We start from the raw sequence: 25097 nt of genomic DNA on the forward strand, positions 1-25097 counted from the left end.
GGATACACAAGGGATGTTATCAAGCAAATTATGTGCTAACGGGGAGGTGCAGCACGGCTAAATACAACTTGGGAGTTTTGGCACTGGACAAATTTGTAAAAGTACCAATGATGAATGATAAATCAACAAGGGAGAGATTTCAAGTCTTAAAAAACAGAGAAGAACATATGATGCAGCATATCTGTCCTGCTTAACCAGGAAACAGTCACGTATTAGTAATAATCGATGATGGGTAATGAAGAGACCACCGTCTTTAGCATGTATCAAAATATTTTATTTTAATAGTATGGAATATAAAGCCAAACTAGTTACAACACCACTTGGGGACTTTTCATCCTGAATACAAAGAAAATCCTGTAGGTTACTTGAGAAATAAACCATGAAAAAAAACCATCATATCTAGCAGTTGTTTTACTAAAGCAGCATCCGTCTCATTGAAAACTCGGCTCACCTGAAGAAGTTTGAAGAGATTCCTAGTTTATAAAGTTTCACACAAAACCATAAGAATGGATCATAACACTGACATGGTTTTAACTACAATACAGTCACTAAACTAATGACGCATTTCTTAGTATGTTTCTTTGGTTCATGTGACGGGCGGGAGGGCTTGACATTGTTGTCGTTGATGAAAGGGGAGCACTGCCGAAAAAGTTTGGGAACCACTGATCTAAAGTATGTCGCTTGTGTTTTCTTGCTCTCCTCTGTCGCAGGGAACCAGGTGAGCAGCAGGTTAATGAGTATGCGAAGTGCTAACGGGCTCCTGATGCTACCTCCAAAAACAGAGCAATACGTGGAGCTGCACAAGGGCGAGGTGGTTGACGTCATGGTCATCGGACGGCTATGATGTCATCACAGAAGGACAGCAAGATGGCGTCATATAGCGAGGGTTGGAATGGGTGGTTCACGGTGCATGTCCACATATCATTGACTATTCTGTAATATGCAACGGCACAGCTAGTTTTTATTGATTTGGATAACGTTGAGGTATAGTCAACATCTTGATCACAACCTAGATACATATGAAAAAATTAATTTAAAAAGATTATAGTATTTCAAACAAAGAAAATATAACTTTTAATGAAAAAATCTAATTATAAAAAGAGATTTATTCTGTAATATATTATTATGATTATTCTTATTATTATTCTCATTATTCTTCTTATTATCATTATTATATTAAGGCAACTTTGTTCCTTTCATTGCAATTGCTTTGTGTGTTCAATGCTAGATCTTATCTATAGCAGTAGCATTTTAATAGACAGCTGTAGGTGCCTGCCAGGACAAAAAAAAAGAAAATTATTATTTTCTCATCCTTAGTGGAAAAAAATAATCTGTTTTTTGAAAATGAAGAAAACATTAAGGAAGGCTCCCGATTTCCCACGGTGCTCAGCTAAGAGGAAGAGGGTGCACATCAAGGCCGCATCCTCTTATGAGCGCCCATCAAGGTGACACTTCTGTTTTTCTCTCATTAGTATGCATCATAATGGCTTCACAAAGAGCTTTGCTTGTTGTTTATCTTGTGAGTCTTGTTTATGTGTGCAGTGCCAAATGCCTGGGCAAGGGGTGGGGGGGGTGGGGGGGGGGGGTCGGTGGTGGGAGGGGAAGGTTAGGGAAGGGGATGGGGCACTCCCCAGTTGGCCCAGAACCCTGAAGCTTCCTTATATTCACGGTGACCGGGTGTAAGCTCAGACCCAAAGCCCACCGGGAGTGAGCTGAGCCTGGGAGAAATAATCTTTTATTTGATCAGCTATTTATGAAAAGAATAAAGAATAGAAACAGCTTCTTTAAGTGCTGACAGCCTTTTTAACCAACTTCACAGAAAATGTACAGAAAAAAAATACAAACCATATTGTACAGATATATGTGACCAGCACTCCTGAGGAAATTATTAAGCAATGAGGAGACATTGATAAACGCTGTACTATAACATTTTCTGTAATGATATGAAACTGATGAAAGAGACTAAGATAATAAAAATCCTTGATCATTATGTAAAAAAAAAAAAAAGTTCTTGTTGGGTTTCCTTTTTTAATAAAAATGTATCTAACGAATAGAAATGTGATTTTTCTTTATTGGTACGAAACGTTTTGAAGATGCAAAGCTTGATGTGTGAATTTTGAATGAATGATGGCCCCTCACCCAAACATCATCAACATCCGTGAACAAAGCACCACAATGGGTACACAGCCACTAAATGCAACTTTATTGTCTCCTCTTTTAACAACATTAGGATACAAGATTTTGATTGATAATTCACCAAATGTCATCAAATTTAGACTATGGGTAGACCAGTTTAACAGCAAGTTTCTTTTAGTTTGCATATTTATGGAAGTATGTGTTGCTTTAGGTCTAGCTATATGCAGAGTGAAGAGCAAGCGATGCTTCCATTCAGGTATATTATATCAGTGACTTCAGTCAGCAAGGACTGTCGGGACACTGATGATATACATGGCACTTATTCTCCCCACATGACATCAGATGGTTTCCACTTACTAATTATTGAATCAGAAACTGTGATATCAGGGGTTATAGTGAAATAATTACTGTTTTATATGTGCTTATTTCACTCCTGTTTTACTAAAAAAAAAAAAATATATATATATGTACATTGTGGTTTTTTTTATATGATTTTGTTTGAAAATAATTGAAAGTTCATGTTTCACTTTGTAGTACTGATAAGAATTTTTTTTAAAAAGAAAGAAAGAGAACAGACAAAAATTATTTAACAGTATATAAAACTAAACTTTAGATTTTGATCAGGTCTATCAGGTCTTCTTAGGACATAAATGGATCACACACAAATGCTTATAATAACACTGTGCAATTGTGGACTGATAACAAGCTGGATGATTTCACAAAACCCATGACTTTCAAGATGAATTTCATGTTTTAATTTGTCAGATTATGCAACAATTTTCCACTTTCCCTCAATTTATTGTTCATCCTTTGGATCTTGTGACAAACTATTTTGTGGAAAATATTTTCTGAAGTTTTCCTGAATCAGTACAGTAATTTTTCCCCCCACTTTGACTCACAAGCGCCTGATGATTGTGCTGGAATAATGTAGACTGTAGAGCATGTTGGATGATCATCACTGAAATAATCTTTTACACCCAGCTATATTAATATTCTAATTGTTTTTGTAATGCTGTTGTTACAGATTTGATATTTACTAGGTGTTTGGTTTTTATTTTCCTAATTAAACTTCCTGCCTTTTGTTTATCCTCTTAAAGCTTAGATGAGCTATAATAAGATCATGTGCATTATATTTTCTGAAAAATAAGTTGTAACTTTACTCATATCTTTGCAATGTTCTTGTTTTAAGTATACTGTAGACTTTACAGTATTTGTAAATAACTACAACGTGATTTTGCTTAACATCTCTGATGTTTTGAATGTTAAATATAAGTACCCCACTATTTATTTTGCTTAGAAGTTGGTTCGCAGAAGACTTATACCACTGCATTGCCAAACAACAACTACACAAAAATACTATTACCAATAAGTATTGTTTCATTTTTAGATAGTTATGTCTGCCTTGCATCTAAACACTTCCTCTGCCAATGCTTTTTAAATGAACAAGAACAATTATATGCATTGGAATGAATCATTTGAAACCCTTAGAGATTTTCACTGCATCTCCCTTTCCAGGAAGGTAAGTATTTAAGATCTGGGAACTGGCAGAAGCGAGTCTAACGAGGAAAAGAGGTTAAGCACAGAGGTGTCAGAAAGGATTAACCTAATAGCAAATGCAACAGGAAAAAAAAAAAAAGCAGCTCTGGGCTTTGGTGAAGGTTTTTTTAGGGGCAACATGAGATTAGACAATTTATGTTCTTCTCTGCAAGGTAAAATGACAGCAGATCCAATTAGCTTTAGATGATTAATGGTGCCGTGACAAGAACGTAGACATTCATCTATGTGGATGCGCAAAAAGTACATTAAGTGTAAGGGGATCAGTATGAAGATGATTGTAGAAAATAACAGTCAATTCTTCATACCCTCAAGTGCAATAAGTGTGTTTATTTATTAAAGGATACCATGAGTGTCTAATTTTCCTGAATGTACTGAACTAATTAAGGCCATTGGGGTAAAAAAAAAAAAAAAAAAAATAAATAAAAAAAAAAAAGTAAATGAGATGATTAATGAATAGCTACATCCTGCCTGAAGAAACTAATTTTGAAAGTGTAATTTGCATGCATGTACTGTGAGAGTGTGTAACCAGATGTTCAGATGACAGGGGAAAAAAGACAAACATTGAAATAAAGCCATATGAAGCTATTGGATGTGTCTGCCCAAAAGTGTTCTTTTCTCACCTGCTACATCTACGGAAAAGAGCACAAGTTGTCAGGATGTGGTGAAATGTTTATTTTTTTCATGGATGCATGAAACTTGATTTGCTTATACAGTTGGGACTCTGGTACTTTTCACAAAAGCTGCCTTTAAATAAAATTGCACCATAATTGAACTGTTTATATGCTTTGTACTTCATGTTTTATACATGTTCCAACCCAAACACTTTTGATTCATAGAATTATTTAACTTACCCATCAGGTTCTTTGCAAGCCTGTTAATAAACCATTCATATAACTCGTGTTAAAATAGAGTTACCTCTAAACGATGCAGGTCGATGGGAACTGATGACCAGGAATAAGAGACGTGTACTGTATGTGTTCTTTCTCAGGAGTGACACCAAGACAGGTCAAAGTTTAAATTTTAAAATTTCGTTTCCAGGCAAGACTGTGTAGCAGGTGAATTTTAAAAACAACAAGTATCCCGAAATATACGAATAAGGAAACATGCAAGAAAACAGTGGGAACAAAATTAAAACCAAGAATAACAAAAAAAAATGAATTTTAAAAAGTGGTGGTGGTCATGTTTGCAGAAAGGCTAGGGGTATTAATAAATAATGACAAGTTGGATTCTCTAAAGCGGAGATTTCAGACTCCAGTCCTCGAGGGCCACCGTCCTGCGGGTTTTAGACGCTTCCTTCCCCTACACACCTGGTTTCAATTAGGAACCAACACTTATTAAGTTCTGTGAAATTACCTATTTAATAAAATCATGTTTTGTGTACCAGAGAAATACGTAATATCTGACGAACAGTGTCTGGGATATCTAAACGAGAAAAGATCGGCGTCACTGTCAGACGTGCAGGTTGCGGTTTGGGAATGTAAGGGTGAGGGTGGTTGTGGGTGGGTGTAAGGGGACTGTTTTTTTTATCTGTTTGATGTAAATTGTTTTATTATGTGAAGCACTGTTTTTTAAGCACGAAAAGAAAAACTTTAGAAATAAAGTTTGATTTAATTTGATTTGAATCTATGCTCAATGTGGCTCTGACAGACAGGGGTCGCCATGGAGCCGCGGTGTTGCTAAGGAGACGACTCAAAACAACTAGCGCAGTTGCACCGATAGCAATGGCTACAAGTGTCCCGACTGTGCTTGGAAGGAGCCCTCCTCTGCAGCGGCTGCACGCGGTGCTGTGAAGAGCAGGAAAAGTGTTGAACTTCTGTAAATCTGTGTGTACACCACACACATGTTCTTTGGATACTGGATAGTAAAATAACAACTTCTTCCTTTAGCATTCAATTGGCTGACTTTGACGTGGTAAGTAGACCCGGTCTGGTCCGGGACAGTCACCGTTAAGCTACGCAGTTAGCGGTACTGTGAAGCTAAGCTAAGTCCACCGCTATTGTCACGTTAGCGCTAATACAATGTCTAATGAAGTTTTGCTCATTTTTAAAGAGCCGTATATATTCAAAGCATACGCGGTACCTCTTTTGTCGGTACTATGTATGAACGTGCTAAATCTTTTGTAAAGCAACCCGATACATAATAATGCCAATGCTTCAGGTGAGTCGCTTTAATTCCTCTGGTGTTCTCCCTCTATTGACACAACACACAACCTGAAGCAACATCGAGCTGTTTTATGTGTTTTTCCTCATTGAAGAAAATATCACGAAATTAAAGTTGTTTTACAGTTACTGACAGAAGAGTTTCAAGGATACCACTTATAAAAAAGAAAGTACTACTTGTTCGTGACTTTACTAAAGCGAAAAATGCTGCGTGGGTTGCCATCCACTTTCATTGTAAACTATAGAGTAGTCCAAAACAATTCTGTGGAAAATTAGGCTATTAACAGCCATTTTCTTTTTTATTCAATCATACTCCATTCTATTGTGAATAAATCCTCCTGAGTGTGTTTATAACAATTACATTCTTTATTCCCTGTTCATTACAGTCACGTGTGTGAGAGGACTCACTCATAATATGGTGGTTTAAACCTGAAAATGTGTTTTTAACTTTTTGAACTGTTCTCAGGTAATCTTGATTTTTATACGACCCTGTATAATCCCATGCCAAATCTACTTCAGTTAGCTATTTTGACAGAATTAGTTGGTTTGTCCCTCTAGAGTATTCCGTTTGTGCTATGTGCAACAGCCATTATTTGTCCAATTTCTAAGCATGTGGCAATGATTATTGAATCATGTCATTGACCCTTCAGAGGCCCAAAACGCATCTCACATCCCATCTTAGTGAAGCCAAATGTTAAGCATTGCCTGGCTTGTTTATGTATAGGTAGGTGTGTGTACTTCCATTGATTCTGTCTCTTCTACACAGGTACTCTGTGTAGGTCTCTCCCTTCCCAGCATCCTTCCCAGTGTCACTGTGGCCACTTGAGTTAGAGAAGAGCATGAGATCCCAGGCTTAATTAAGCCCACGGGAACAGATGGTCCGCTGGCAGTCTCTGCTGTTTGTCAGCAGTACGTTGCCACTCTAAACGCAGCTAAATGCTTCTGTTGGGGAGGGGTTTGGGAAACATAGGGATAGACTTGCCAGACGTAATTAGCCATGTAGAGTTTGGTTAAAGAGGGGGAAGGTGCCATTTGGTCATGGCGGACATGGCTGACTTTATCACATGGACATCAAAGGTGGCTTTTAAGTAAGAAGGCTGTATTCATGCAGTGTATTAATGCTCCAGTAATTTGTTTAATCATAACTGTAATGGATATTATGAAAGCTTATAAACATACATTAGTTTACTGGCTTATAATGAATAGCTGGGTCTCATTAAATATACCACAACAGGTGGAACATATTTATTTAATTTGGCATCTATACGTTCAGTCAGCTACAGATGGATATTTCCATTAAGCTGTTCTTGTGGACAGTAAGGGACAGGTGTGTCCAACAAATGGCAGGAAGAGGCTGAACTGAAGGGATTTGAGGTGAATGAGGCCAGAAAGCTGTCCATGTTAGGATGTAGATTAGTGGTGTGATTGATAGGACCAGAATGGTGTAAACACAGGTTCTCAGCACACAAACACCTCAAAGGAGGACAAAATAACAGTGATTTCTTTGTTTTCATTGGTTACAACAAAATGAGGTCCCAGCATTTTATTGACTGTAAAATACATAAAATTCTCTAGAGGCTTTCACATTCACTACTCACAAAAAATTACGGGTTTTCAACTGTTGCAGATATTATAAAAAGTTGATGCTATGCTGACATTATATCATGAATAAAATACATTTATGGAGAATTATGCAATCGTAATCCCTTTAATCAAAATATGAAGCAGTTTATTTAACCTAAAGCTAATAGTGGTTGGTTTACCATCACATAAAAATATTAATGTCTCAATAACTCATTTGCTCAATGTAATCTTGGTCTGACAATGTCAAAACATTCCTTTTGGGTTTTTATGTGCTTGGTCGACTTGTTCATGAACAACATGTTATGAAATTAAAACTAAAACAGGAAAAACTTTTTCCAAAAGTTACAACTAAATTCATCTGTAAAGGTTTGAGTGCACTTATGGTATATCCTAAATTCATAGAAAAGGGCAAATATGCATAACTTTTCATGGTAGTGTATCATCTCAGGTCAGCTGAAGGAGTAAAATGTGAACAAAAATGTAAATAACTTAGGGAATAAGCAGTGTTTCTGATGTAGGGCAACAACAGATGTTGATATACATCAATAACACTTCAATTGTAGTGTTATACCTAATGAACTGCAATGACATAAAGAGTCTACATTAGTAGTTTTATTTGAATATTACATAGAAAAAAATGTTTTGCATGCATATTGCAAAACTACATAGTAATTTTCTTCCTGTGTCAGTTGTTCATCTTAATACTGCTAAAGGGGAAACATTTTCAAGCATTTTGATGGGAAAAATATGTTAGTTTCAGTAATACAGTACAATACAGTAATATATTAAACTGAACCTACAAACACAGAGACAATTTTTAACCAATGGATTATTTCATTGATTAATTGATTGGTCATTAATCAAAACATCCCTGTTTTTATAAATATAAGAAAAAATCTTATTCACAAATTCTTTTAACATTGTAGTAATTGTTTTGTTTGTTTGTTTTTGTTTCTATGAGTCACTATGTTGTTTGTAAATGTATCATTGTGGATTACGGATTTTCACAAACAAGTTTTCTTTTTTTTCTTTTGAGATACAAATATTGCTAGTTTGTGGAGACAGAATAGTGCAATGATGATTGTAGTGTGTGAAATATAACAAAAACATTAATGTGTTGGCAGCAAATATCGAGTTGTATCTCTTCAGATTTAGTCTGTTTATAAAATGTTAAATATAACTGTCAACAAGAATAAATAAGATATAATCCTTTCTAAATTATGTATACATAAATAGAAATCCTTTTTAATTCTCTGTTTTTATTCCAGGATGAGAGATCACAGAAAGACAACAAAGGACTTGATCCTACATCAGTGTGCTATGACTCATGAGTTCAGTCTCAGCAGTTGGAACTCTTAATGCTCCAGCAAACCCCAGGAAACACTGGGGTGGTTTCAGCTGTACGCCGCTGCAACAGGGATGATTACATCCCATGTGAACGGTTATGTGCAAGAGGCTTCTGGTCAGGCCGTGAGCCACAGAGAGAGGGCTGTGGACTGTCCAGGAGAGGAAACTAGCCTCATCAAAACTCCTCACTGCAGTGCCCATATGGAAAGAATCCAGCATTACCAAGAAGAGCTAAGAAGGAGAAGAGAGGACGATGGCAAGGGGAAGCATGACATTGACCCTAACGCTTCTCTGAGACTCAAGAAGCTGTCACAGAACCCTAAGGTGGGCATCGACAATCCCACCTTTGATGGAAAGGAAAATACCTCCAAAGACCCAAGCTTCTCGGATCCTGTAGTTGGTGAGTAAAATGGAGGAGGGCAGTAAGTGTTAAAAGGTTTTTATGAGGGTCTAGGAGGTTGAACAGAGGAAAAGGAGGAGGAATGCAGAAGCTCAAAAAAAAATAAAGAGTTGAGGTTTTACAATAAGGCTGACAACAAAAAGAGTAAACACAATGACCATTGAAGGGGCAGAACAGAGGGCGGAAATGGAAGAGGGCGGTGAGTTTTATAGGATGTTCACAGTTCCTACTGGTTAGCTGAACTGAAAACAAAACATCATAGCTTTCACATTTGAAAAACAACTTTGCATCTGCGTAATAACTTTGTTTGTTTGTTAACATTGGTATTTTTATGTTTTATTTTTACAAGTTATTAAAGTATTTATTTTCAAGCCAATGTTTATCCTTTATCTTTTTTAACTGCAAGTTCTGCTCATTTCAATGCAAAATAAATATTAAAGATTACTGTGAAGAGTGAATTATATTATTGTTTCTATAGAAAGACTCTAGAGGGAATTGTCTTTGTACTGTTACCTCAAAAAGACTTGAGTTTAAATACTGTAGCAGCTTTTGATCAGACAAAAAATACCAATGAAAATGAGCAGGTGGCCAGAAGCAAAGTTGTCCAATCCACATACAAAAAAATCTTTTCTTATGTTATAAGTGTTATACAAGTTAATTTAAAGTTCTGCTTTGCTTAGATTTAGATGTGCAATACCTTATAGCACTGAGGTATGACCTATTCTTACAGAAACATACTGAGTAGTTTCTTTTTCAGCACTTTGCTTCCAAAAGCAGTGGGACATAAGCTTACTGAGTCAAGCGGCGCTGGACTTTAAACTTTTGCACTTTTAAAGTCAAAAGATTTTATAATCTAAGAGGTCAAAACATTGACAATTCAAAAATGGACATCCATTACATAATAATGAATTACTTTCTTTTAAAAAAAAAACATTTTGATCTTAAAAGACTACTTGTGCTCTGATGGAATTAAAGTGTGATTATCCATCAACAATCTGGGATTAGTGGACCACATTCAGGTAGGCTGTGCTTGTGGAAACATTGTTCACAACTCTGACCCTATGTTCCCTCTACTGTCCCTGCTTCCTTGACAGAACTGGAGGATTTTCTGCAGGCTCTTAAGTGGGTGCAGCACTGCTTTAATGATGCTCAGAGCCAGCAGGATGTGGATCTGATAATGCAGCTCTTAGCCAAGGAGGAATTCAAGAATGCCTACACGATCTACACTGTTTTGTCCCAGCAGATGAACAGAGTCAGTCCCACCTCACCCCTCACAGCACAAGCACAGGACCTGTGTCAGGAGGTATGCAAAACAGTCATTTTCCAGTAACTTTTGTTCCACTTGCTAATGTAGTTTATACTGGTGAGTCTATTAATACTATAGATCACAACTCCAACAAAGTTTCACTAAGGATAAATAGACTGAGGGGGCCCTAAGAAATTAATTATTTATTGGGATTTTACTTTAACAACATAACAAAACCAGCTTTGTAACTCATGAGACTAGCAGTGATCTCCACAGTGGAAATTTGAGCATACTGGTATATATGTACTCGCACTGCACTTTGGCTCTTGTTAGTTGGTTTAGATTTTTTTTAGAATCTTATTTGTGAGTAAAGAAACTGAATGAACTCGATAGAGCTTGAAAAGTATGTGCTTGACTTGATGATTAATTCAACAAAGTGGCTCAAAAGACATACTGAATAATAACTATATGCAATTTACAAGGTGGTTTACAAGGTGCATGAAAGCAAATTTGAGAGATCTGTGGGAATCAGGAAATAAATTAAAATTAATTCCGGCAAAAATAGATGGCCAAGGAAAAAAGTGTGAGAGAATTACGGTAAAACAAGACGATAACAGGGACTGCGAAGAAAAGACGAAATCTTTTAATCTTTCTTTTTTTTTTTGTTTTTTGTAAGTATGCTAAAAAGAAAATTCCATAAACCAGTTGATATTTCCTGTTTAAATCATGGTTTCGACTGGTGACTTCAGAACTCCAGCACAGAAAGTTACAGAAAGGTGGAAACCTCCACAGAAAGTGGGCCTTTGGTTCAGCTTGTCTGACAGCACACTTATTGTAGGAAGACAGAAATTGTGACATGGTTTGCTATGAGAGATGCAGAAGCTCCGTACAGCTTTACAAACCTATACTCACAACAGACACTACGTTGATCATTGTAGCAGACTTCAGCATAGTTAGATTGCTGCTAAAGGATTTTCAGCTGGTAATTAGTTGTGTACTAGTCAGTCATGTTTTTGAGCTACAGCATGTAGAGTTCATTGAAAGGCAGGCAGTATAGAGAACTGTAATTCTAGTCATGATTGGTTTAGAGAAAGAAATGGTGAGGTGTGATAGTCTGCTTTGCTTCCCCCCAACACACAACACATTGTCTTGCCACACATAGTAAACCATTATATGCACTCACACAGCCAGCATAGAGAGTTTGAGCTCTAGTGTGTATAAACTAAGTGAATGTGCTGTGTGACTCTCACATTGAACATTGTGTAAACTAATCTCCCAACAGCTTTCTGTGCTGACTGAGTGGTGCAGCACACCGCAGGACGAAGGCCAGGATCTGGGCAGCCAGAAAAAGAAACACCAGCAGCTTACAGCAGCATTGGTTGAGGTGCTGCACTGCTGAGGGGGGAGGGGAAAGTGCGTCACCTTGTTAGTGAGAGCTTTGATTAGTGTAATGGATGAACTAAGCTCTGAACAAGAGATGAAGAGGCAGAAGGGCAGAGTAAGGGAATGCCAGGATGCCTCCTAACAGCACAACAACCAGATGGTTTAAAACAGCCTTGCAACAAAGAGGAAAAAAATCCAGACAAGAGCATCAGAAAGGATTACCTATAAAATCTTTAAAAACCATGGATTAGAAATGCAGTTTGGTAAACTAATATTGCCTCACCCCAATAAGCAAGTGACGACCTTGCAGGACCCATGACTGTTTAAATATCATGATAGGCTTGAGATTGAAGCATCTATCTGCTTCAGAGAGGACACTGTCATCTAAGCCATACAGGCAGCACTTTTAGGATCGTCTTCTTTCATTTTTTTCAAATTCTTTTAATTCACTTCAGCCTGCTCTGTTATGTGAGAAGCTCCATAAACTCCGGGTGGATACCTCTACAACCTAACAAACAGACTGCAGTTTGTGAGACTGAAAGGTTGTGTGTTTGAGATGATGGTCAACAGCACATTAGCATCACAAGGGACTGTAGTCTCACCATTTCTATTCACACTGTACGCCTTAGACTTCCAATACATATCTAAGTCTTGTCACCTGCAGAAATACTCTTGACTCTGCAGTTGTGGGGCGTATCAGTGATGGACAAGAATCTGAGTACGGAGAACTGGTCACTCAGTTTGTGAGAATCTATGGTAACAATCACCGCATATTGAATACAAAGAAAACGAAAGAGATCATTGTTTACTTCAGCAAGAACAAGTGTAAACAAAACATAATCTGCTTTCTGCAAGAAGAAATTTAAGTAGTAGAGCAATAAAAGTACCTTGGATTTCTTTTGGACAATAGACTGGACTGGAATGGGAATGCAACATATCGACATGCCTCCATTAATTTAGGCAGTAAGGTTGTTTACCTGTACATCTACAAGCTTGTCTACAATACCAAAACATGTATGAATTGTGAGTTTTTACCTACATTTTAATATCTGTTTCAACAGTTTCACAGACTTGGGTTGGAGTGATTAAAAAAAAAAACATGTAAAAGCATGAAAAAAAAACTACTAGTCTAACTCTTTCAACTTGAGTCTATAGAAGATAAAATAAAATTTAAGCAGTGATGGAAAACCGAAGTTTTTGTTTGTTTGTTTTAGAATTAGAAAAAAATATATTATAGAGGGAAATTGCAGCATCACAGTATACAGGAAAATATTTGAATATTGTAAAATACATGAAGAGGGAAAGGTAAAAGGTGTAACTGCAACAGGCTCCATTCATGTCTTGTAGAGTATTTGACTGAAGACAATTTAAAGTTGTAAAATTAATTCTTAATTTTCCTGACTTGCGGGTTTTGCAGTCCTTTGTGGCACATTTATTTCACCCCAGTATTTCTGTGTTTAGGTTCAGAGGATTCTCCAGTCAAGCCAACAGAAGGAGGGTTTGGAGCTCCGAGCCTTGCTCACCAATCCCCATCTGCAGGTCAGAGATTGACTTTCTTCCTCAACTTCTTCTTGACCCACAGTATGATTATAATTTAGCTCCAGTGCAGCTCAGCAAATCAGCAGAGCCTTACAGACCAACTCATTAATTTAGTTAGTATTCTGGTAATTGAAGTACTGGAAATATAATTGATGTTACATGGGACATTTTCCAAAAGGGTAATTGTTTCTGTTGCACCTTCCACTGGGAGGTCGGATGTTAGGGTTATAACAACATGATGTTTCAAAAACAGCTGAACAGTTTCATGTCTCTGTTGACCACATATGCACCTAATAAAAACAGCCAGGAGGCCATCTTTGTGGGTGCAATTTATTTGCTCAAGAACATTTAGGCATGGCTGGATAAATCCTCCCTGAAAAAGTAGTATGTTTATTGGGTATTATAAGGTTTCCACTTGGAAATGTGAGTTTGTCAACTAGTTCCTCCTTGGACTGAGTAATTGTAATAGCTCTCAGAAAAGGCAGGTTTTTTGTTTGTTTTTAAGTGAGATGGTTATGTCAAGAACTGCTTTTGAAAATGGGAAAAAAATTACTTGGTTCTTTGCTGCAGGGTGTTTATTAGCATTATTTTTAAAAGCCTGCTGGTTTAAGGTTGAAACTGGTGCAGATTTTTATCATACATGATTTTACTGATCACAGCTTGCAGCTGTAGTACCGATGTGTATTGAATAAAGTACTAGTACTCATCTTGGTTTACTCTAAGTGAGACATTTTACCTCCAGTTATCTTAAATATAGAATAATAATAAACCAGACATGTTAATGAGTGATCATAATGTTATTATTGTGTTTAAAAAAACTGTCTCTACAGTGGACTTTAATGTCCAATACATATGTGCTCATGGAGCGACCATGACAGGTTTTAAGTAGGAATTTGTCGCAAACCAATTTAAAAAAGTTCTGTTCCCTAAACACACATTTTTACTCATGAGAGCAATACCAATGTTATCACATGTGTATCAGAGGAGCCCTGCTTGATAAAGGCATTTTGTTGTTGACTTGTTGGGACATGCAGCTTGAGTTTCATGAAATTAAACTGTAACTTGGTTACAGGCTGTAACTTGTTTGGTAATGATCTCACAGCACATTGCTGAAGGCTGCTGTTTGCACTACTACAGAAGTGTTTGATAACTGTACAGCTATTTAGTGGGGCATCTGTGTTGTGACCGCATCAAGTGAACAAGATACTAAAATTGTAGCTAATTCAAGTGACTTGAAACACTACCATTGTCAGTTTAAGGTTCAGTGCTTCCTCTATAGGAAAAATAGAGCAGTATCAGACTAATGTCTTTCAGCGAGGCAGCACAGTGAGAAAAGTCCTCAGGTGTTGGACTTTCCTGAAATTTGACAGTTGCAGGCCCTGACAATGGATCGCCAGCAGTCTAATGTTTGACTCATGTGACCATGTGAGCTACAAATTCCCTTTCTGGCCTGTAAAACTGTCCACTGACTTGGAACCATGTGGCCAGCAGGGGCGGTGTGATGACATGTAAGCCTACCTTGTTGCACAGAAATTGAAACAGATTATGTCAGTTTCTCTGCAGCGAGTAGAGAATCACATGAATCACCATTTTGTACAGGTAAACAGCTTCATAGCCTAAAATAATGGAGGCATGTGAGAGAGGACGAGGGTCCGCTCAAGTCCAACTCTGTCCCTTTCATTATTTTGTAGGAGACAGTTTCCTCTGGAGCAGGGAAGCTAAAGGTGTTTGATGATTGATGGTGGCGGATTCTGACTCCTGAATGTGAAGGGAGATGAAGATGGAAACTTAGTGGATCTCTGCTGTCTTAGGTCGTCTTTGTTGCAGGACAAAGAAACGCTTTAAGCTAGCGGTTATTAATTGTTGAGTATACAGCACTTGTCATGAAATGACATGAAAGAGGAGTCGTCTTATCTGTAGCTTGTAAGTTGGCTTGCTGACTGTTCTTAAAAACGATTAGAGGCAGTAAGAAATTTAGTAGCAGGTATATGTCCAGGGAAACTTGAATTATTCCTCTTTTAATGTTTTTGCTAGCTTTGTCTCATTCATTTTCTTGACTTAATCTGCATTCCTGTATGTTTCTATCCATTGCAGATTTGTAAATTGCTTAAATGTTTTTCTGTTTGTGGGTACATATGTGTCAATACGTTATATTCTGTGTGTGTGTTCATGTGGCAGGCACTGATGCAGGCTCATGACAGCGTGGCAGGGCAGGAAATGGCAGAGGAAAATGTGACCCAGTATCTTGGAGAAACGGTTAAATTAGTACGACTGGAGAAGGCCAGAGACACACCGCTGGTGAGACATCATCACATTCTGAGTCACCGCAGCTGTCTAATATCATTATTTTGTCTGTCTACATTTTCTTACCATTTCCAAAGCATTTATGTGGTTTTATGCCTCATAACTGACCTGTTAGTGTTATGTATGAGTGTTAGATGTCTGGTAGAAACAAAAATAGTTGTGCTTACATTCAAAGATATTATTTACCACTGATAAATAAAACAAGAGTTAGAGTTGTTTAAATGAACATGAGAAAAACAAGGAATGAGTCAGTCACTGAAAACTTGAGTGTTACTAGTTCACAATTTGGCCTTTCTGTGTGGAGTTTGCTTGTTCACCTTGGACCTGCCTGGGTTTTCCTTGGTACTCCAGCTTCTTCCCACAACTTGAAAACAACCATGTTAAGTTAATTAGTGGTCCTAAATTGACTGTAGGTGTAAGTGTTAGCCATATAAAGGATTGGCAGCACGTCCAGGGTGTACTCAGCCTCTTGTCTCCTGATAGCTGGGAACGGATCCAGCATCACCGCAACCCTGAACATGATAAAGTGTTAATAGAAATTTAGAGGATTTTACATTTTTAGCTTGACAGAAAAGGCTCCTTTTAGCCTTCTCCAAGGGCCACCACATACAATTCTCAGGTGGGAGTGTCGAGAAACCAAAATGGCAGAAAGATGACTCTGAATCTGAGTGCAAGACATCCAAGTCTATAAAGTTTTCCCTGTTCAGGACATTATTCCTCTCCTTATCCTTTTAGATTTATATGTTAAGTCTCAGGAGGATCTGATGCATATGTGTGTGTATGGTCATCAGGGTGCAACAGTTCGAAATGACATGGACAGTGTGGTTGTTAGTCGTGTGGTGAAAGGTGGAGCAGCTGAACGAAGTGGCCTCCTCAGTGAAGGAGATGAAATCCTGGAGATAAATGGGATTCCTATTCGTGGAAAACACATCAATGAAGTTCATGACTTGCTGGTGAGAAGCACTGATGCTCCGTAACTTCTCCTGCTCATGTTCTTCGTAATATTTTACATGAAAATAAATGTGCTTCAAATTATTTTTTTTGTCAAACTTGCTTATTATGGTGCACCCTTAAATGCAGTATATAAAGTAATAAGATTTTCTTTGATTTACAATTATTGTTTGACAAATATTCTTTTATAGAACTGTATTCCAGACAGTTTAAATGATTGATTTCCATCTTTTTCACAGCAACAAATGCAGGGCACCCTGACCTTTCTGCTCATCCCAAGCTCTCAGATTAAACCTGCTCCTCACAGACAGACTGTGGTAAGTCTCTTAATTGTAGGAGAGGGTGCGTGAGAAATCCTGCTGATAAGCATGCAACAGCAAACCCCCTGTAAACCATCTCCTCAGATTCATGTACGTGCTTACTTTGACTATGATCCCTCCGATGACCCCTTCGTGCCATGTCGGGAGCTTGGCCTGTCCTTCCATAAGGGTGACATCCTCCATGTCATCAGCCAGGATGACCCCAACTGGTGGCAGGCCTACAGGGATGGAGATGAGGATAACCAACCCTTGGCTGGACTAATTCCAGGTAGCAACAAGACAGGACTGACTTCAGTGTTTGACATATTGCTTCACAAGGGCAGTATTATTTTATTTTTCATTATTAAAATATTTATACTGCAGTTTTTAGCCTTCCAAAAGAAAGGATGTGAGGATATGTGTCATAACCCCAGAACTGTGGTTCTGTGTCACACTTGGATGTTGAAAGATAGCGGCTGTTATGGTCTTGCAAGCAAAAATTGTTCTGAAATCTTTTTTCATGGGACAAAACTTTGACCATATCAGAAATTTAAGATGACCATTCTGCAATGTACTGCATTTATGACCTGCACCCACTAACCAGACCACAGGAATAGTGCATAAAAGCTCATCAATAAAATACTGGTGCCATTTCGAAAAAACAAACTAAATAACTCCAACAAGGTGGATGGAGTGCAAAAATAAATTTGTGAGATACAAAAGAAGATGAAAGCTTTATTTTGGTAAAAGCTATTTTTATATGATAAATTCTCTGCTGTTATAACTGTAACTGTAGGTAAATATAGCTGAAATATGGAGGAGAAAATGTCTCCATGTCATAGTTTATTTTCAGAGGGGATTATTATGGTTCAATCCAATTGCAAGACATGTTATGTTATTAACTTGGTAGATAAGCTGATTTCTCACTGTCTTCAGACCAAAACTTGTTCAAATTATGTTGTACAAAAACAAAATGTATGGTTTATAGCTGCAGTCAGAATAAATTTAAAATACATTAAATAACTAACTAGAGTTTAATTAACTTATGATAAACACAGGATCACTTCCCATAGTTTGTTAGCAAACTGATAATGTACTACATCTTTTCAGTAACTGAAAAACAAGAGTATTTGAAAGTACCAAATAAGTAATCTGGCACTACGATCCTTGTAAGCACGCCGCCCATCTGGCACGTCCAGCAGATTAAAGCAAACACCTGCGAATTATTTGTGATTACCTTCTGAGCCATGCCTGTTGTGGTTGGAAGAGAACAAGGTTAAGCACTGGAAATTGAAAGTTGGCAGTCCTTTGGCTTTTTCTCAGCATGTCTTGGAAGAGGAAAAATAACTGGAACTAAACCTGCATTTCCCACACCTTTCCGGTGTGGGAAATTGAAAATATTATTTTAGTTTACATTTTACAAAATGCATTGAATGAGTGTGTGTGTTTTCCTTTGTTTCAGGTAAAAGTTTCCAGCAACAGAGAGAAACCCTGAAGAAAACTATAACAGACAGAAGTCAGGAACAGCAAGGTAATAACAGCAGAGATGCATACAGTCGTCTCCTTATGAGGAACAAGTGATCATCAAAGATGAACATTTTCAAGGTGTTCCAAAAACATCAAATAATAACACATGGTTTATTTATGTGTTCAGGGAAAGTATGGTATTCAAAGAAGAGCAAGAAACAGAAGAAGAGAAACATACCAAACTTGAATAAAAATACAGGTACGACTTCTGTTGTGAATCTCCTTAGTGGAGTGAGGACTGAGCTCTATTTGCATGCTTAACTTACTGCCGCTCCACATTTACCATCGGTGTAAAAATCGCTTCATTGCTGGACAGCTGCCAAACGTCAGCCACTGTCAGTGTTACGCCCACACGTAAGCTGAAGTTGCGACACCTTGTCTTTCTCACAACAGCTTGTCCAGACTTGTTGTGTCACAGGTCAGATTAAACCTGTCTTCACAGACAGGATCAGCAGGTGCTTAAATGGCTTGAAGACATGAAGTTTTAGGGTTCACACATGGAAACACATATGCAACGCTAAAAACCCGACGTACGTGCAGCTCCAGTCAAGCTAGCTGTGGCTGGCCACGAGCTTAGACTGGTGAGCATGAGACAGTAACTGCTGTCCTGAACGAAACTTCCACACTAACACAGGATTGATAACAAAGTTTTAATTTGTTGATCCCGAAAATCTCTTTTGTGTTTCTCACCTCTTCGGGGAGGTGAAAAAAAGCTGCAGGGCAGCAGCTCAAGAGCTCAAAGTAATTTGGTATGTAGGTCAGGGATGTTTCACTTACTCCTCCCAAACTGCCTCTTTAGACTATGATGACATCCTGACCTATGAAGAGATGTCCCTCTACCATCAGCCAGCTAACCGTAAACGCCCCATAGCCCTGATTGGTCCAGCCAACAGTGGTCACGATGAGCTGCGTCGGAGGCTTCTCTCCATCGAACCGGACAAATTTGCTGTCGCTGTTCCACGTAAGTCCACGCTTTGTCAAACAGTAGGAGCTGATTTCATACAAACAAAGGGACAGAACACACATCTGAGATTCAGTAAAGACTTAAAACCTCTTTGCCTTTTTTTAAATTTATTTTTACTGCAGCTACTCATGTTAATTTGTACTGTTGCACTAACAAACGACTGTCAGCTTTATCTTTTGCAGTGATTCAGATGTTTCTGTCCCTTTTTATGTCACAGATACAACCAGAAACCCAAGGATACATGAGCGGAATGGACGTGAATACCATTTTATGTCCCGCTCCGCCTTTGAAACGGACTTGGCAGCAGGAAAGTTCATTGAATCAGGGGAATATGAAAAGAACTTGTATGGCACCAGCACAGACTCTGCCCGACACATCATCAACTCTGGACGGATCTGTTTGCTCTGCCTACACACAAGGGTAAAGACTCTGAGTATTTGTGGCGGAACAGTCACTTTTGTCGAAGATGTTAAAGACAAATCCAACTTTGTCCATCCTTTGCTACGTTGTAAATCACTCTGCCCTAGCCAGATCCTAATTTCATATACTGAACATACAGAAATCCTAATGATCTTTTTGGGTTTTTTAAAAAAAAAAAAACTAGTAATATTTATGTGGTCACTATAGAAAATTTCTTAACTGTTTTCTTTTGCACAAGTTTATCCTCTCTCTTTTGTTTAAATGTGCTTTGGGTTTCCCTCTGTCAGTCACTACCGGTGTTGAGATCCTCCAACCTCAAACCATATGTCATCTTCATCGCACCTCCTTCTCAGGAACGACTACGCTCCCTGCTGGCCACAGAGGGGAAAACGCCGAAGGTAAACGCTGACAGAAACGAACATTAATTCATTAACGAATCATTAACAAACATCAAGAACTGACGCAAATAAAATAACCTTCCATGTCTTTTAATATTCACTTTTTTGCGTGTAGCCAGAGGAGCTGAAGGAGGTCATTGAAAAGGCCCGTGAGATGGAACACACTTTTGGGCACTTCTTTGATGCAACCATTGTGAACATGGATCCAGATCAGGCGTTTCACGAGCTACGCCGATTGATAGATAAACTGGACACTGAGCCACAGTGGGTGCCCACATCATGGCTGTGCTAGAGGCTGCTAGGTCGCAGCACAAGGAGTTTAAGCAGGAGGTAAAATGAAGCAGCAAGTTTGAAGAAGGATTGACAGTGGTAAAATGTCACTGGACTTTCAATTGCACATTGTCCTCATTTGTTGAGGAGGCGGTCGTTACGGCATGCTGCAGGGATGGACTAAAAGCTTCTTATAGTTTTGTTTTTGTGTACTGTATGTGTTTTGTTTTTTTAATTTTATTTCTTTCATTATGTTCTGATGATGTTTTATGCTAAATCCTTTATTTGACAAATAGAAATATTTCTCTTAAATAGTTATTTATCATTGTAAATATTTATTTTCTAGATAGAATGATGGAATATTATATTATTACATCTGGATTTCACTCCAAAAACAGCAGCAGAATCCAGCAGAATGAGTTTTTACAAAGGCTTCCTGGTAAAGCGGCAACCCAAAACTCACATCAGATACCAAACTGCAGGGTAGTTTTTGTGCTTAGTCTTCCTTTCAGATGTAAAACCAAAATCTGATGTAAACTGCACAGTTTTGGGGTACTTTCTTAACACCAGTGTCAGTATTATATTATCTGGCTTTGTACTGTGTTAACACAAGACTTTGACTGGTGTGATTACTACCAGTGTATAGCCTATGTTTTTTTTTTACAAGTATAAGATGATCAAGACTTGCTATCCCTTAGTTCAAGTCTATACTATTGCTTCTTTATGAGGCATCAAGTTATGCATAAACACAATTTTGTTAAAGTGTTAATATTATCAAATAAGTGAATAAGTCACTTCATGATCATTTTAAGTAGTCAAAGAAATTATTAAATAAGAAAACTGCATTGTTTTCAGAGCACAAATAAAAGTTATTTTAAATGAATTTCCCTGAGATACTCTGGCAATTGCAATATTATGCTCAAAGTCAGCTGGTGGTGAAAGCACAAGAAATCCAGGCAAGATATATGGGTGTATAGAGCATGTTTATTCACATGAAGTGTTGGGCTTCGCATTTGACAGCAGGGTCACATTGGTGGGGGGATTGTGTTGAAATGGTAAACGTCCTTCAGTAAGGTAACAGTAACCTCATGACAGAAGTTTGTGAGATGGACCTCCACACAACACCGACAACACATTGAACTTTACAGCATGCAACAGCTGTAACGGTTATGATAAAACTAAAATATGTACAGGTGGATCCACCACACAGAATGCTTTTATTTTGCTCGCAAACCACATGTAAACATACTTATATTCTTTGTGATAATTACTTAATTTTTATCCTCTGTCTCTTTTGTGGGTAACCCCAGAAGTGCGACGACATTTTATTTTCTGTACAGTTACATGTACGGAAACAGTCATAGTTTCCACCACTGAAACAACAGAAGAAATAATCACAGACACACACACGCACGCACACACCAACTTTCATCACTTGTATAAGAGGACATTAACGTGGCCTAAGAGGCACAGAATAAATAGGATGAGGAGTGACAGTGCTTCACTCAAATAGCAGGTCTTCATCCGCTTCCTCTGTCAGCATGTTGGTGGGCTCTGCGATGGGGCCAAGGGCAGCCAGCCGGGCGGCAATCTCCAGCTCTGTCCTTTCCCTGAGCTGCTTCTTCTTTTCTTGGATCTTCTTCAGCCTGGCAAAACAAAACATAAGAACAGATGCACAGTGCTACGTGGCCGGCAGGATCAGCGGGGTAACTAACAGAAATTCAATGATCTGGGCTTTTAACAGGGCACAAATCTCAGACCCAGATCTGTGTACATCACAGCTTATCAATGCAATTACAATCTTTCTAAACTTTTAACTAAAAGGTTAAAAGAAAATGTTTTCACCTGTAAAATTCCTCTCGTTCTCTCTCATCCAGCTCTGTGATGATGTAGGTGAGAGTGCGATCGATTCTGGGTATAATCACTGCAGGGAGGAACATGGATTGAAGCTAATTCTGCTTAAGATCTTAGAGGAAAACTCTTTGTGTTAAGTGGGCTTTTACCGTGCTCGATAGCATTCACACGGCGGTTGGTGATCTTTATGGCTTCATCCAGAGTGACAAAAGATGTCTGCAAACCAAAATTGAACACGTGTCAACTAAAAACAATCTTCACATTTTCTAAAACATCTTTAAATGTGCCTTTAACAAGAACAAAACAAGGCTAAGTTGATTTGATGTTCACAACAGCACCCTCTACCTGCAGGGAGGCCAACTCTACGAGCAGCTCAACAGCTCTTGCATAGTTCCTCTTCAGCCTGGACAGCTGCTCTCCTCCTCGGGCCAGACCAGTGAGCTCATAACCTAACACACACACAGCCAGTGAGTGTTCTCTGTGATTTATTATGCCCTAAAATGTTTCCAAACACATGTACAGATGCACGGCAAAAGGCGAAAATTAGACTCCACTCACTGTCTCCGCCTTCTTGGTAGTGTTCGAAAACGGGAAGGGTGACACCTGAAAGAGTAAATTGAGCATGTGTGAATAACTTATTACTCACAGCAAGGAAAAACGAGAAAGATTTTTAATCTAACCTGCCACATTGTCTTTCTTGGCTCTGACCTTCACCTGGGCTTTGTTGACATTTTGGATTACAGTTGTGCTGCAGACAGAATTGGTCAAAATCTCAAATCACTTTTTGTTTTGGTATCGTTACATTCTATTTCAAAATAGTTAAACATGGCATCAAAACTTCTGAAGTGTTTCCATGTATTCCTGTTTTGAGGAGAAAGTCTAAAATTTTACATTATTACTAGAAAAAACAAAGCTGTTACATGTGTTAAATTGCTCTTCTCACCAACCTTTGTCACCGACCAACTTTAAGATCCAAGTTAATGACAGATACTTACTAAACATTACAGCAATCTTCTCATTCTTACCTGAAGTCTCCAGCTGCAAATTTGGCTTCAGCCAGAGAAAAAGCGGCCTCTCTCATCACCTCACCCATTTTAGTCTTAGTCTAAAGGAAGAAGGGAAAAATCTACCTTTAGGAAGTTTTTTTCTGACATTCTACTATTTCAATTCACAAAGTAATGATTGGAGTATTTCATTCATTAGTTTGTTTGTTCGATACTGCTTATTGATTGCAGTCTGTAGTTTGCCATTTTGCACGTCTTTTTGTTCCATCCTGTTTCTAACAATGCAGGTCCAACTTAACAGCAAAACAAATCACATCACAGCAAAACCTATATTAAGTAAGTATCAGAGTTTTAACAAGAACTGAAGACTGAGATGATGTCAACGGTTGTCCTATCAGATGTCAATTTCTTTAGATAGGTGCATCAAATTGAACGCTAAGTGGGAAAATGCCAACAGTAAAGTCAACCGACTTCAATTATTTTGCGAAGGATCTGACGGAAGCGCATGGAGAGGGCATCAGATTTCTTCTTCAGCAGGTTACGGCCAGTCTGCGCTCCTTTCATCCGAGCTTTCATGATGGTCTGAGCCCTGCAAACACACAGAAGACACACCAACCATACTCACAAGTTGCCATTTATGCAGCGATTACTGTTTACCAACTCTTCATTGCTGATTTAACTGTTTCTGACCCAGTGAAAGGAAGTGGAATTACTTACCTAACTCACCACAATGCAACAGATTTATTTGATCATTTCTCCATTTTCAACAGTATCGACAAAAAGAATTATTGGCAGAGCAATGTTGAAATCATTAATAATTTTACATTTAGTTTTCACTGCAATAGGAACGTATCATCCAAAGACTTTGACATGTGCGAACCGTGTTTTGTCTTGTGTTTGTGTAATCTGTCTCATTTACAGGGTTTGTGCCTGTTTGTGATTACACTTTAAGAGTAAATAAGAATGAAACAAGAATACAGCATTCAAAACCTCCAACACCGTTGACTACATGTATATTTATGTGTATTTATGTATAAACTATCTGAGTAAAGGATGACCAGCTGCCTTAATTACGTTTATTTAATTTTCCCACTTAGTGCCCTGATTGTATCACATAAAGCAATGGTTTCAACACGTTTTACTTTTATTGTTGAATTGACAGAACAAATAGACATTCTTTCCATGAGTCCACTTTGTTTCAAGAGCTCACATTTAGATGTGATGTTAAAAAGATCACATGACACATGACTCTTCCTCTTTTAAACAGTAGACATGTTAACTTGGATTATGTTTGAATTAAAAACAAAAGTTGAAAAGATTGCAATCTCTTTGATGGGGAGACTTCAATTAAATATCAAAAACTAAAAAACAATACCTCAAAAATGACGCTATATCGTTTAGCTAAGAAGCTATAGCTGGTTAGCAACTAGCAAGAAACGAGCTGCTTACATCCTGGAGGGGAATATGTCGATCCTGTCTTTTCCAGACATCGTTGCGGCTTTTGGTCGATGATAGCCGTTCTTTGTTTACTTCTGCCCTATAAAATGAAAAAAAACTAACTGTTTTAAATATATCTTAATTTTCTATTTATATTAAAGCAAAGAGCCTGTTTTCATGACGGATTAGGTGCACAGACCGAGTAATTGTCGTGATCTTGTCCGTCCGTGATGATCAGCTGGCCTCTCGTCATGTGACTTCACCGAGCACGTTCTGCGCATGAGCGTGCTCCAAAAGCTCTGACTATCTTTTCCGGGT

The 25097-nt window shown here is 38.1% G+C and overlaps 3 protein-coding genes across 8 annotated transcripts in view; 2 read left to right on the forward strand and 1 right to left on the reverse strand.

Annotated features, from left to right (window-relative positions):
* gphnb (gephyrin b) overlaps positions 1-1550 on the forward strand; it is a gene marked incomplete at its 5' end in the record, with an annotated part of 112089 nt that extends 110539 nt beyond the window's left edge. For all 5 annotated transcript variants that reach the window (XM_079255733.1, XM_079255734.1, XM_079255735.1 and 2 more), the window contains one exon: positions 711-1550. In XM_079255733.1, coding sequence (XP_079111859.1) covers positions 711-844 — 134 coding nt within the window. In that variant the 3' untranslated portion in view covers positions 845-1550. The remainder of the gene's footprint in view (positions 1-710) is intronic.
* Positions 1551-5435: 3885 nt separating this feature from the next.
* pals1b (protein associated with LIN7 1, MAGUK p55 family member b) lies at positions 5436-21338 on the forward strand. Of its 2 annotated transcripts, none has more exons than XM_079255782.1 (14): positions 5436-5604; positions 8705-9183; positions 10278-10486; positions 13274-13351; positions 15530-15649; positions 16447-16608; positions 16846-16923; positions 17011-17194; positions 18368-18436; positions 18560-18631; positions 19232-19393; positions 19614-19816; positions 20104-20214; positions 20330-21338. In XM_079255782.1, exons 2-14 carry the CDS (start codon positions 8856-8858, stop codon positions 20504-20506), a joined length of 1953 nt encoding a protein of 650 aa, XP_079111908.1. In that variant the 5' UTR covers positions 5436-5604; positions 8705-8855; the 3' UTR covers positions 20507-21338. The 2 variants fall into 2 exon arrangements, with proteins under 2 accessions (XP_079111908.1, XP_079111909.1); XM_079255783.1 differs by lacking the exon at positions 5436-5604 and adding an exon at positions 5720-5850.
* Positions 21339-21448: 110 nt separating this feature from the next.
* atp6v1d (ATPase H+ transporting V1 subunit D) lies at positions 21449-25023 on the reverse strand. Its single transcript, XM_079255034.1, has 10 exons — positions 24979-25023; positions 24792-24879; positions 23814-23931; positions 23364-23443; positions 23019-23086; positions 22897-22941; positions 22684-22787; positions 22488-22554; positions 22330-22408; positions 21449-22130 (listed from the first exon to the last, which is right to left on the reverse strand). Exons 2-10 carry the CDS (start codon positions 24830-24832, stop codon positions 21986-21988), a joined length of 747 nt encoding a protein of 248 aa, XP_079111160.1. The 5' UTR covers positions 24833-24879; positions 24979-25023; the 3' UTR covers positions 21449-21985.
* Positions 25024-25097: the final 74 nt, after the last annotated feature.

This window comes from Telmatherina bonti (assembly GCF_933228915.1).
Source record: "Telmatherina bonti genome assembly, chromosome: 16".
In the NCBI taxonomy this organism is placed as follows: Eukaryota; Metazoa; Chordata; class Actinopteri; order Atheriniformes; family Telmatherinidae; genus Telmatherina; species Telmatherina bonti.

Excerpts from the sequence above, each read along its gene's own strand:
- pals1b (XM_079255782.1), top strand. The coding sequence starts at position 8,856 with ATGATTACATCCCATGTGAACGGTTATGTGCAAGAGGCTTCTGGTCAG. Across the intron at positions 18,632-19,231 it reads AAACTTGAATAAAAATACAG|ACTATGATGACATCCTGACC; the intron begins GTACGACTTCTG and ends CTGCCTCTTTAG. Across the intron at positions 19,394-19,613 it reads ATTTGCTGTCGCTGTTCCAC|ATACAACCAGAAACCCAAGG; the intron begins GTAAGTCCACGC and ends TTTATGTCACAG.
- atp6v1d (XM_079255034.1), bottom strand. The coding sequence starts at position 24,832 with ATGTCTGGAAAAGACAGGATCGACATATTCCCCTCCAGGAT. Across the intron at positions 22,942-23,018 it reads CAAGAAAGACAATGTGGCAG|GTGTCACCCTTCCCGTTTTC; the intron begins GTTAGATTAAAA and ends TTACTCTTTCAG. Across the intron at positions 22,555-22,683 it reads TAGAGTTGGCCTCCCTGCAG|ACATCTTTTGTCACTCTGGA; the intron begins GTAGAGGGTGCT and ends TTTGGTTTGCAG.